The sequence below is a fragment of the Pyxicephalus adspersus genome, chromosome 5 (assembly GCF_032062135.1).
Source record: "Pyxicephalus adspersus chromosome 5, UCB_Pads_2.0, whole genome shotgun sequence".
Taxonomy (NCBI): Eukaryota; Metazoa; Chordata; class Amphibia; order Anura; family Pyxicephalidae; genus Pyxicephalus; species Pyxicephalus adspersus.
In genome coordinates, this window is record NC_092862.1 from 9,096,501 (window position 1) to 9,110,731 (window position 14,231).

At 39.0% G+C, this 14,231-nt stretch overlaps 1 protein-coding gene across 3 annotated transcripts in view; it reads left to right on the top strand.

Annotated features, from left to right (window-relative positions):
* Nucleotides 1-12,957, top strand: part of DNAAF11 (dynein axonemal assembly factor 11) — a gene marked incomplete at its 5' end in the record, with an annotated part of 31,904 nt that extends 18,947 nt beyond the window's left edge. Inside the window, 3 exon segments of one of the 3 annotated variants that reach the window (XM_072413269.1) lie at nucleotides 1,674-1,769; nucleotides 8,114-8,190; nucleotides 12,584-12,957. In XM_072413269.1, the coding sequence (XP_072269370.1) occupies nucleotides 1,674-1,769; nucleotides 8,114-8,190; nucleotides 12,584-12,773 (363 nt within the window). 3 annotated transcript variants of the gene reach the window in all.
* Nucleotides 12,958-14,231: the final 1,274 nt, after the last annotated feature.

Consider the following 14,231-nt stretch of genomic DNA (forward strand, 5'->3'; position numbering starts at 1 on the left):
TTGGAAAAATGATGGGTTTCACCATTCTCTACCCTGCCCAAAAAAAACTTTGTCTTTAGATTTACTTTAAATCAGATTGCAGCACAGTGGTGCAGTGGTAACACTTTGAATCTGGCTAAAATATTGGAGGAAATGTATCCAATAATTTTTTGTTTTTCGGACACTAAATTAAGCCTTTTCTTCCTATATTCCTAAATACAATTATTGCCTTTTTGATTTGGATTTTACCAGTTAATTGGGATTGCTCTTTGACCAGAACCCATTTTGCTGGCTTCCTTGATCCCTATCTGTGTTTCTCAAATTACGCAGAGCTCACATTTCAATGTCCTCACCATAGTCAACAAACAGGTCTCTGTGGTTTAAAACTGAGCTTTGTGTAAATTGATAGTTCATTCTGTCTGGGGATAATGGTTTGGGAGAAAAATTTACTTCGTTCCTGCAGTCATTGGTGCCCCCATTTTCTGCCTGACACCCTGGATTGTCTGCAGGACCTTAGCATCCTCTTACATTTTTTTTGGCTAAGGAGGTCAGCAACCGATGTTGGATGAGGAGACCTAGCTCACAATAGTTGCTCCAAGTCATCCCAATGGTGTTCTGTAGGACTGAGGTCAGGGTTCTATGGAAGTCACTCAAGTTTCTCGATACAAAACTCATGTCTCGCCCAATTAATTGATATTTGGTCAGTTTTCAGTACCCAATCAATAATTTGTACATATATCAAAAATACAATTGAAAAATTAATTTTTTTGATTAATCCTAATCTGATTCAATGGTTAATTTTGGTAATGGTCATTTTCTTTAAAAAAATTTGAGTGTACAACTTGCCTAAAGTGTATGATACATGATATGTGAAATGTTCAGATACTTCTCACTTAACGATCAAGTTGCTGACACTGACACATGCTGCACATTTGCACTGTGCCAGATAAGAATCAGTCTATAGCAATGCAAATGTGCAGCATGTGTCAGGATCACTGACAGCCTGTCATACCCTGATCAAGGAAGAGCATGTTGAACATTACACAGGACAGGGGATGGACTTTAGAAGATTGAAGAAGAGACAATATACTGTTATACAATATATAGTATGTTGGAGCTCTGGTCGTAATTGCAAGCCATTTGCTAATGTATATCATATATTTTTTGTTTTTGGATAATGCTTGGAAGTGTTGGACCCTCTGTCTTCTTTGCACTGTGGTGTCCCTAAGGGGAAATTCACTCCCTTTATTTGTTCTTTTGACCTCACAAACGCATACAATTAGGTGAAATCCAATTTTGAGTCATCAGAGCAATAGGTAAGGGAAGATCCTCAAATGAGTAGATTTATCCCAAGGACAACTCTCAAAGATGATTTTTTTTCTCTTTGGAAAGATTTTATATAATTTATGTATAGTATCATGTTTAAGACAGGAAGTGGAATCTCCCTAGTGCTGCAAAAATTAAACCTGATAGGGGTTTTAATTCTTCCTTTATCTGTACAAAATTGAAATTGAAATTTCTGGAAGTACTTTAACATATTATTTTCATTCATTTATTTGCCTCCTTGCATAGATGAGATAATTGAGTCTTGTTTTTCAAGTTTAGACATAAAAAATATATAAATGCTGTAAAAATAAAGTATTTTTGCTAAAAGAGCTTTTTTTATTGTAACCATTTTTTTCTTTGTCTTTTAGCCGTTCCAGCTTGTGCTTCCTGCAGAAGTGAAACCAGACAGCAGCACTGCCAAGAGATCCCAGACAACTGGCCATTTGGTGGTCACCATGCCAAAGGTATGTCATGTCCATACGGTGTCTTTTTTTCTCCCTTACATTTTGCTGGAAACTGTCCCAATTAAACATAAGCTGAATAGAGAACGTATTACATTTTAATTAACCTATTTCTAATAACATATTTTAAAGCAGAAATACTATCTGGTATAGCAGAGAATAAATGTCTCCCAATTCCCTATTGCCCATAGTTTTGCTACTGGCCTGTGTCCCAAAGTAAAATAATCTGTGTAAAAAACACAATTCTCTTGATTACAGTACAGTAGTGGAGCTATGTAGCAGCCATTATGTAAAATTAGGTCAGTGGAAGAGGTGCACGTGTCAGGAAAATTGGGTTCTTACTGTCATGTCATCAGCCACTGATGACCTCCTGGTTTGTGGGCACTGCAATTAGAATCTTCTTTTTCAATACAATGGGGATTTAGATTTGCCACATTTCCAGCCAGCTCTGTCTCTCTGAAAATTGTCCATGTGATAGGAGAAGATGGCTTGGTGAGAGTGAGATTAGCTCATTAATCTATGACTTTTCCTTTAGCAGTCCAGTCACAGGCTTGGGGAGGGACAGAACCTGTAAGGGTTAGTTAAATGCAGCAATACAAAATCAGGTCTCCTTCCATGCCAGACAGGGCTGTGATGTGGGACAGAACTCTGTAAATCTCAAAATCTTTTATGTGACAGAGATAACAGCCTTGTAGACTTAATAGCGATGAATAGGCGTGTCACCTTATTGCTATACAGTGATAAAGGTGTATGCCATAAAGCAAGAATAGTTAAATAAGATTACAAGTAATTGAGGAAGTTGATATTTTTTTATTGTTGCATAAGGTTGAGCATATCAGCTGACAACTCCGTTGGCCAACACTTGGTAATCACTTGGACAACAGCAAATTGTATATCAGCTTCCAACATGCACCAAGTGCAAAAGACTACTTACTAGGGGTACTAGGGGCCTTCTCCCATTCACCAATGGTTTAACCCTCTTATGTTTATAACATGGCACCTCATGCAGCAACATCAAATTGTTGCATATGTTGAACTGCCAAGAGAAAACATCCCAAGAGAACAACACAACCCACAGGAATCTGGGGGGTGTTGTGTGAGTGGGTAGCCTAATGGGACACAATATTTGTGCTGTTTATGCAATGGCCTCTCAGTGCAACAACCTATCATAACATACACTGACATGTCATGGGAAACTGTAAACCAAATGACCTATGACTTTCAAGTTGAACAATCTGGATGAAGTAAATACAAAAACTTGCACTAAACTTCACTGGGAGGTGAAGGTTTGCTATTGCACTGGGAAAATTTAGAAATGTGTCTTTGCAGTACCCTGAAAAATGTACCTAGTCTACGGTCCTTCCATAAAAAGATTTGGTCCTCATAGCCGTATATCTGTAGGGTGGAATCTAAAGCATTGCTGTCATAAGTAGCTTTAGGATATTTGGAACGATCCTTGCTGTTGTCACTGTTCGTTTACTGGTGGCTTCGACCTGGGGAAGCAATGCCCTGCCTTTACTAAATTGGCCATCCCCCACCCAGATACAATGCAGAAGACTGGAAGTAATGGAGCTAGATCAGCAGCAGGGAGACCACAGACAACACGGGTGACTAGTCATTCGTCCTTTGTCTTTATGGTATAGCTTCCAGAGTTCAGTTCTATTTGTGAGACATTAGTTTCCTCAATAAAAGATTGCATAGGACTGAATATTCAGATTCCTGTATAAGTCTTATTGTGACCAATTCCATGTAAAGTCTGAACAAACCTGCATTTTGTAAAGAACTGTTTAGAAATAGTTTGCTAAACTGTGTTTGAGAAACAGACATGTATTACTGCGGCTAATCTCGACCAGACCCGGCAATCCCTCTGCAAAGTCTGCAGGAGGAAATGTTAATCTGTCGGTAATTTGTGATTGCAGAGCAGGAAATGTTCTCTGAAAGCGGTGAAGTGGATTTGCTTGGAAAGTGTTTTGTGACTGCGTAGGTGTAAGCTGGTCTGTGTATGTCTACAGCTGATTTCCAGTCTGCATGACTTTCACCTTATAGGATTTGTGAGTTGTATCCTCCACTGTAACCCCCTGGAAAATGATTGTATAGGAACAGGTGAATTGGCATGGCTGAAATGGTATTATTGGGGGAAAAGAACAGCCTTTAGGCTAAACATCAGAATAAATACAGATTAATTACATATATGGGAGCTGGGCTCCCATACCTGCTTGGTATTTCTGTCCATCCAGTTCTGAGGTTTATACAACCCTGCTACGCATCAAAACCCTGAGTAGCAGGGTAGCAGGCCTAATTTTTCTTTGCTGTAGTACAGGTACGCTTACAGGTCTTGTCCTTCCCCCCGCTTTTGATTGATAGTAGAAGAAGCTGCAAACTCTGTCATTTTGCTCTTTCCTTCCTTCAACATATTCTTTGTAAGCACATGAGTACTGTAGCTAATCTAATTGGCTTCTTGTGCTGCTTCTGCCTTCCACAGTCTGTATTGTGGTTGTACAGGGATTGCAAGTTGCTGATGTTTAGGTGTTTCCATAGTTCTGTCAACATTACAGGATACCAGGACATTTTAAACCTTTGTGCACTTTCACTATTATGACTTGGTGAAGGTCCTTTTCTGTTCAGCATAGCTGTGTCCCTGTGCACAAAGCCAGCTCCATAAAGGCCTGGTGTGATGAGTTTGGCGTGGAGGATCTTGGGAGTCCTGACCTCCACACTACTAAATAGATGAATGGAGATGCCAATTGGGAACCAGGTCACCTCATCCAAGAATGAATGAATTCCTGTGCGACATCATCCCAGAATGACCAATCAAGATGACCAAAGATTGTTTTTGGAAAGTAAAGAAGAAGGAAGATGGCGGCTCCCTGCGATGGAACAGGGATTCATGAGTAATCACAGGTTGTGGCTTTAAAGCCACAAAAGGGAAGGGTGTACGGTTATAATTAAATCCATGGCTTTGAAATGGGATGTTCAACAAGCTCACCATATGGCTTTTGGCCATGTAATAGGTCCGTATATGAACTGTGAAGCTCAAGTGTCTACTTTTTGGTCCTGTAGTGTACATGTTCTTAAGAGATTAATTCAGGTTGTTTAGGTGTTGTTTAACATGGTATTTGTCTCAAAAAAATTTTTAAATAGAGACATTTCTAAGCCACAGTCTAAATCACTCTGGGGGTTATATGGAAAACATTGTCTCTCATTAAGGGGTACATAATTTTATACAGCTGAAGAAAACTGAGCTGGACCTCAGGAAATTAAAGTATTGTTATTTTTAACCTAATTTAATACTTTCAGAATGCACTGAACCCCTTCACATTATTTTAATTGAGTTTCACTTCCACCATCCCCTTTTGAAATATTAAGCAGACATGAAATTACTTCATTAGGAAGAAAATTGCATTATTCTGGTTATTACACAGCAAAATGTCACTTTTTGCTTGAAGTTTTATTCCTATTAGATTCTAATTTGGATTTAACCCATTGTTGGTGAGCTCAGGCCCATTCAGCTCTTAAAGAAGTACAGGTGTTAGAATTTGACTACTAGCTACTGTTGGTAGAATTTAGTTTGGCATTGAAACATAGTTTTACATTGGCTGGAGGTTTGAAGGTGGCCCATTGGTAATTTGCAGTGAAGCAGCCATAGCTAGGTATAGCTTGTAGTCAGATCTTTAATCTTTATTAACTATACCTCTGTAGGTTTACCTGAGGAAGATTTCTAAGTTTTACTTACTTTGGTTAAACTTGACAAGTTTATATTGAAGGGGAAATGCTAGTTACAGCACAATGCATTAGGTTCCCTACTGAGCTCCACCTTACTTCATAAAGTTACTGAGCTGTTCACATGAGGAGAGAATGCTCTTCTCCCATCCTGGTCAACTGCCACTGATTCCTGCTGCTTTCCCATTTTATCCTGCTCCACTACCACTGATTACTTCCCCTCTGCCATTGATCTCTACTTCCTCCTCTCCCATCCTGCCCCTTCACTTTTGATATTGTTGCCTCTTTTGTTTCTCCACTACTCTCCCTGCTGCCTCCTCTCCCATCCTGCTTCACTGCCACTGATTCCTCACTTTTTCCTTTCCCATCTTGCTGCACGATCAGTGATTCATGCTTTCTTCTCCCCTATTCTTCCTCACCACCCCTGATTGTAGCTGCTTCCCCTCATTCTACTTTAACCAATCCCTTCTTCCTCCTTTCACACCCTGCTCCACTAGGACTGATCCCTGCTGCCTGTTTTACCATTTTACTGGGCCTTCTATAATCTGCACTACCTTCCCTCCTATCCTCCTCCCTTGCTGCTGATCTATGTTGCTTCTTGTCCCATCATGTTCCACCTTCACTGATCCTTACTGCATTCTCTCATTCTCTGCCATACTGCTCCACTCATACTGATCCCTCTGCTTACTCTATCATCAATACCACTACTGATAAATCTACCTCCTTATCCTATCCTGCTCCAATGCAACATATTCCTTTTGTCTCCCCTCCCATTTTGCTTCATAGTCACTGGTCCCCACTGCTTCTTCTCCCACCCTATTCCACCTCCATCTCTGATCCTCACTGTCTTCTCTTCTGTTTTGTTCCCCACCAACATCTCTCCCTTCTTGCTTTGCTGCCATTGATTCCTGGCTTCTTTACCATTCTGTTACCACTATTACACTCCAGGTTGGAGTGCATTCTTCTCAATCCATAATCCAATAGGGCAGAGCTCCTTTGGGCACCACCATATCTGTCACACTTATCTGCTTCTGGATAAAGATCCTGCCATCTGTTTCAACCAAAATTGTGAATTTGCTAAGCACAATTCAGACGCAAAACAAAGATGCTTAATCCTGTTAACCTGTCACACAACCCCCTTGTACCTTTATAATGTCGGAATTTGATTTATAGAATCATTCAATATCCGAGAATAAGAACCAATGGTGGGAGTCAGATAATGTAAACTGTTGAGCTTTCAGTAAGGGAGACCTGTCATTCTGAGAACACCAGTATGTGTATCAATCACTGGATCTGTCATTATGGCATCATACAGGGTAAAAGTAGCTCAAGCTGCCAGTAAATAGGAAACTGGTAATTTGACATCAGAAAGCTGTGTGACACACTGAAACAGCTAAGACCTGTTATTATGGCTTAATGCAGTTTTATTATTCACTAAAACTGCCAGTAAAGATGATGGCATCAGACTGGAGGATCAGACACTAAAGCTTGGTAGTAATAGGAGGCTTCATTAGGAAATCCTGCAGTTGTAGCAAAAGCCACAGGTATTAATATTACACAGTAGTTATATAGCACTGACATATTATGCAGCGCTGTACAAAATCCATAGTCATGTCTATAGCTCTCCCTCATGGGGCTTTACAATCTAATGCCTTCACCAAAGTCATATGTCACTACCACAGTCTAAGGTCAGTTTTTAGGGGGAAGCCAATCAACCTAACTGCAGTTTTTGGATTGTGGGAGGAAACCGCAGGAAACACAAATACACAAACACAGGGAGAACCTGCAAACTCCATGCAGGCCGAGACATGAACCTGAGATCCAGCCCTGCCAGAGTGCTAACCACTGAGCCAACCATCCTGCACAGTGAGCAGTTGAAATGACCTGACACATGGCTTCATGCATTTCCAGAATGACTGAAGATAATAGAAAAGTAGACCTGTTATATAAAATATCACGGTGATGTGCCAATGCCAGTGACTTTATGGCTATATACAGAAGTGACTATAGTTTACCTTTAAGAGATTTAAAGCTTCTGTTTTAACATGAGAACAAGGACTGGTCTATGTCAGAGAGGGTGGTATATTTGTACAGTGTACAAGTAGTTTACTTGAAAATCAGTGACAGTTTTACATTTTCTCATAAAGCTATTCAAAACAAATTATTCAGTACAATTTTATTATATTCACATATTTCAGTATGGGTCCATAGATAATACTCATATGAATGTAGATTGATAGAAAGGTTCGAGTGAGTTCTAAAAATCCAACGCGTTTCCCGACTTTTGCTTCCTCATCGGATGTGGATTAAGTATCAGAGTGACTCTATGATCAGATTCATATGGGAGTGACTGTTTAGTTGCAACAAATCACTGGTCTTTTTTCCATGTAGCAGCCATTTTATATTAGGTATTGGGGACCATTAATTAGTTATGAGGAGAGCTTTTCATGGCTGTGGGGCCAAAAAGTGGTTGATTGTAGGATAGGCAGAAGCGCCACGTCTCGTTGGACTATAGAAGGAAGGAAAAATGCCTCAAGAGTCACAGTGAAGGCTCACTCATTTAGATATGCACAAAATTTTATATGAAGATCTGTACTTCTGCTAAGTATTCTCTTTCTGTATTTCAGGCATCAGAGCTGATACATAAAAAGCAAACGACTTCACTTGGAGCCGAAAAAACAAAATGCAATAAAGTGAAGAACAGGTAATGTCCAATTAGACCTTTCAGAGCATTGCTTTAGTACATTAATAATCATAAGTAATCTTAAGTAATCATAAAGGTTGTCACCTTAACTAGAAAAGGTCATCACAGAAAATTTTAGAGTTTTAAAGTAGCATGATGGGATACAAGAATTTAGTTGTATTTTAAGCAGCTTTAGCCAAACTTTGCATAAACCTTTTGTAAGAACAATTTGAAACTAAATGCAAAAATAATAACATTTTAAATGACATTCTGCAGCTTAGTAGTAATACCTTAATTTTCTTACTGTGTGCCATTAAACCCATAATGGACTTTGTACCCTGGCAGTGGGTATTTCCATTATTCTCCTTACTTAACCTTTATTCTCCATTCTCCTGGATGTTTTATATCTTTTCAGGTCATGATTCTTAAATCTTTATCGCTTGGCTGGCACGATGCACATTATCAGTACACATCCAGCTACTTCTTTATAATTTTTTAATCTGCGCTCAACTTTCACTTCTGGGTTAGGTAAATCCTTTTTGTATATTATCACTAAAGACTTTCCCTGTGAGGATAATCCTTCCTATTCTATCAGTGACATAGCTCTTTGACCATACAGGTCACAAAACTGCATCAAACTTTGGATACTATTGGGAAAATTAGCTCATCTTACCTTGCTGTTCCTGCCGACAGTGGGCCTGATTTATTAAAGCTCCCCCAGGCTGGAGAGGTTACGCTTTCATCAGTGAAGCTGGGTGAAACAGCTAACCTGGAATGGATTTCTTTAAAATCATTTGCTAGCAAATGTTTTGAATACTGGACCAGATCCATTGACTGCACAGTGGCTCAGAGGTGGCTCAGAGGTTGGTATTCTGGCCTTTGCAGCGCTAGGTCCCAGGTTGGAATCTCGCTCAGGACACTATCTATATAGAGGTTGCAGGTTCTCCCTGTGTGTACGAGGGTACTGCAGTTTCCTCCCACATTTCAAAACTGACCTTAGACTGTAATAATGACATATTATGGTAGGGACATTAGATTGTCAGCCCCTGTGTAGTGACATAACAATGGACTTTGTACAGTGCTGTGTAACATGTCGGTACTATATAAATACTGTATAATAATAATAATACAGTACTGGTAGTAAACAATGATAATTTAATTATTTTTTGGGCTGCTCTGACCAAGACCTTCATTGGTTCTGAGGTGAGTCTATGAGGGACAGTATGGGAGAAGGGGTAGTTTTGTATTACTACATACATAGTTGGATTTAGGTTATCAGCTTTATACACTAATAATAAATATAATCATTTGTTGAATCTATCCTTATGTCATGGGTAATTAGGTGAGACTTGGTGTTATGTATGCTATTGCTTTGTATTATTTGCCACATGGATAGAAATAGTGTTTTATCATTGCAGGTACATTCTACAGTTCTCTTCTATGTTATTAATATATTCTTAGTCATTATCCCTAGAGGACTGAGGCATAAACAGAATCTCAAATATATTTACGCAACCAGATCAGCTTGCCTAAATCATTACTCAGCAGTAAACACCTTGTTATTCATTCATTTTACAACCAAAATAGTAATGGTTATAGCACAGATAGAATCACAACCTGGGTGACATTTATTCTGTGGAAATTTGGCGTCATACTTCTGGAGAAGATTTCTAGAGAAGTACTGAGAACAGTGTTTTTCCCATAACTGCTGATCTTTATCACTTCTTTCTAATATAGTGGTAGACGTATAAACTGACATTCCTTCTTTTGATGTGCAGGAACTTTTATATCCAATACATCATCATATGTGTAAAGTTGCACCATTTTGCAATTATTGTGATACAGCAAGATGAATGGGCAAGGCCAAGCAGGGATAAGGGAGGGCTGCTTTTTTTTCTTTAGGAGCTTTGGCAAATGGATGAAATGGACTTTACATTTTTATGTGCTGATAAGTCCAGATTTGGAGGCATAGAGCTGACATAGAGGTTCTGTGTGGCATCATGGATGAAACCTCTGCACTTTCATGTATGTGGCTGCATATCCTGTATCCCTTGTTCAGATTTTTTTCCTGTGCATTCAGTTATTATATAGCCATTTATACTGGGCAGCACCGTGTCTACTCGTTCTATACACATTTTGTACATTTTCTTAAAATCTTAAATGGCTGACATCATAAATTAAACCCCAACTCTAGTCTCACTCCTCGCACCTTAGTCCTGTCTCCTCTTTTGTTGTGTGCATACTTTTTTGTGTCTTCTTGCAGAACACTTGATATGCAGGAGCGGAGCCTGTCCTCATCTCTGGAGGTGAATGGTCTTCACTGGTGCAGAAGGCCTGATTTAATAAAGCTCTTTACTTGCGAAGAGAGACTGTCATGGCAGAACCTGGGTGACCCAGGTTTGTTGGATCACCCAGGTTCTGCCATGACAGTCTATCCCCACCAGTCTTAAAGAATAAATTAGACCCAGAGTGTGCTATTCATGTTTTGAAGCCAGCTCCTTTTTTACAACATTGTGCTGAGCCCTTGGTAATAAGAGAAGGATGCATTCCCAGGGGCTTTGTCCATAATGCCATGACCAAAAACAAACTATGTGCATGCCACAGATGTACCTCTCACCTTGCTGTTTCAGGAGTCATAGCCAGCAGTTGTACACAGCATTAGGATTGGCCAATACGCTGTAAAATATATCTCTTTTACTGCATTACAGCAAATACTAGTGCACATTTCACAGCCACAAAGGTCCTTTTTGGACTAATGTGGGCTCACAAGAAGATGGCTGAACCCCAGACGGGATCAATGTTGGACCATGTAGCAGTGATCTATATGCTGTAACACAGTTGGGCTTTAAACGTTGTCTTTGTCCCTACTGAACATGTCTCCCTTATACATCCAGCACCCGACTCTACAAGAGAAGGGAAATCTTTCCTATGGGAACTTTTACAGAGGACCAAAACGTTTCCCTTCTTTGCTAAAATCATTTATGACCTCTCCCAAAGTTTCATTTCTTCCTGCTTTGCGTAACAAGTAGACATAAAGTGTTGGGTAGTCTCCAGAAACTCACAGCACATACACTCATAGTAAATTCACAAACGTATTTCTTCTTCCCCCTGTCCAAACAAACAAACAATTTTTCAGATATACTTTCTTCTTTGATTGTCTGAAGAAGTAATTAAAATGTAGTTATACAAATACTGTAAAAAATATTACATGCTCACATTTATCATTCTCCTTTTGAACCAGCAGGTGGAGCATTTGTCTCATTTTCACCTTTACCATGTTATCAGTTTACTTTGATGTAAAAAGTCTGACCTGGAAGCATTTGAGCTTGTTCAGATGTGCTGTTCCTTTGTCCTTGTGCAATTGCCACTACTCAAGCATGGCCTATAGTGAAGCCACAATGGTGGTTGGAAGCGTTTGATAAATTATTTTGTTAAAATTATTAAACTATATTTATAAAGCACCAATATATTACACAGCACTGTACATTAGATAGGGGTTATTATTATTATTAAACAGGATTTATATAGCGCCAACATCTTACACAGCGCTGTACAATAAATTGGGTTGCAGATGATAGACAGTGACACAGGAGGAGGAGAGGATCCCACCAAGAAGAGCTTACAATCTGGGGAAGTAGTTCACAATATTAGGGGAGATATGGAGTGATGGGAAGTAGTGAGGGTTTAGGGGGCCAGATGAAGACTGGTAGGTGAGGTTAAAGCGTTGGGTTTTGAGTGCTCTTTTAAGAGAGCAAAAAGTAGAAGCAAGCCGAATAGGATGAGGAAGACCATTCCAGAGAGTCGGGGCAGCTCTAGAAAATACTTTGAGCCGTGCGTTTGATAAGGTTTTGAGTGAGGAAGTCATTAGTAGGTCATTGGATGAGCGAAGAAAGCAGCTCACAGGTCAGAAAGGTAAGTGGGACAAGAACTTAGGGGGGATATAAAGGCAAGGCACAGGAGCCTGAATTTGAATTTGCAAAGGAGAGACAGATACAAATAATGATGCAGGAGGAGGAGAGGACCCTGCCCAAAAGAGCTTGCAATCTAAGATGAGGGGGAGAATAGTACACAATAGGTAGGAATGTGTGCATGCTCATCAGAGAGCTCTGTGTTTTCAGCTGCATGTGAATTGTTGGGTGGCAGTTTGTCTGAACATTCCCTTAGTTTCCCATTAAGATAATGTTGTCACCAACTATTGGTATCAAGTCATCAAGGAAGCAGTAAGACTGACTCAGCAGGTGAACATATAAATGTTTGACTGGATTGTACCTTCAGTATTAATGCAACAGAAGAACTTAAAACAATTTTTCACCCATGCCCAAAAATGTTTAATTAAATCTACATATTGACAAGAATGCTAATTTGTTTCTAGCAAGGGTCTGTTCATCTTTTACTTAACTTCATTTTTTATCAGCAGTGAGAAAAAAAGTGAAAAGCTAGAAGTCGATCCAAACTTGTACTCCTTCCCCGATGTTACGAATATTGTGCAGGAAAAGAGCAGCAGGGGCCAAGGGCCCATCCAGCTTCACAACTGCAGAGCAAAAGAAGAAAAGGATAAAGATGGCGAGTTCACTGATAATGATGAGGTTCCACCTCTGGTATGACATGAAGAACACCAGGGACACCTTGGGCAGTGTTTTGTTTCTTCTAGTGCTTCATCAGCGGCAGCTCTAACCTGCTTGTTTAGAAAAAAATAATTTAAATACATTTTGGTGTTGATTCTAAAATCAGTAAAACACTATAAACTAAATGCAGCTCTATTTACATGAATATTTCAATAAATGTATTTTTTTTAAAGTAATGTAATTCTTGAATTTGACTTGCTATCGGCCTCCACTCCATGGGCCTGATTTATTAATGGTCTCCAAGGCTGGAGAGGATACACTTTTATTAGTGAAGCTGGGTGATCAATCAAAGCTGGAATGGATTTCCTCAAAGTAATTTGCTAGCAAATATTTTGAATCCTGGACCAGACTATTCCAGGTTTGCTCGATCACCCAGCTTCACTGATGAAAGTATATCCTCCTCAGCGTTGGAGAGCTTTAATAAATCAGGCCCAATAGCAGAGCTTAAGCTGGACAAGAGAGAAGCAGAACAAGAGTTTTGCTGCAGTGTTTATATGCCAAGAGCATACTAATTGAGGGGAAAGTAAACTGATAGAAAGAGGAGACGAAGTTTAGTTTAAAATGTAATAACTTCAATGAAATATCAACATTTTGGCAATGTTTTGGAGTCTCTGGTGAAGGTGAGTTTAAAGTTGCTTTTAAAGGTCTCTCGTTAGCCTCATTCTTTTACTTTTATTTTTTTTCTGTGGAAAAAATACAAAAAAGCAAAAGTTAAAAAAATCAAATACACAAAAAGGAAAGAAAAAAATAATCTACCGTAAATACACTCTAATCCTCTTTTTTTACAGAACATATAAGATACAGAGATACATATAAGATATACATTTACACAAAAAAAAAATCAATGCATGATAAAAATAAATGAAATTCATCTACCCAAATATATGTGGATATTATATATAGTCAAAAATACGTACTCATTCCATAATGAGAAGGGAATAGAATACTAAATAGATGTATACAATGGCACATAGCTTAGCTTGCCAATTTGTCCTGGAAAAATAAATTCTGACCCTATAATTTGTTTCCTAATAACATTGGCAACAGGTCATGTTCAGGTTAAAAAAAAAAATGTGCGTAAACAATATTTATAATTTATCCTTTTCCGCTTTGTACAGGCTCATGAAGTATTTATTGGCTCATTATTTTGTTTGTTGTTGTGGAAAGCTTTGGACACACAGAATTCTGGAACAGAAGCTACAGTATGAACACCTGATAATCACACCTATATGAGCTTAAGTTCATATCACTTCAAATCCATTGGCAATTATTATTATCCAGTATTATTATAGCGCCATCATAATATGCAGCGCTTTACAAAGTCCATAGTCATGTCACAAGCTGTCCCTCAAAGGAGCTCACAATCTAGTGTCTTTGTCATAGTCATGTGTCTTTTAATACAGTCTAAGGTCAGTTTTAGGGGGAAGCCAATTAACC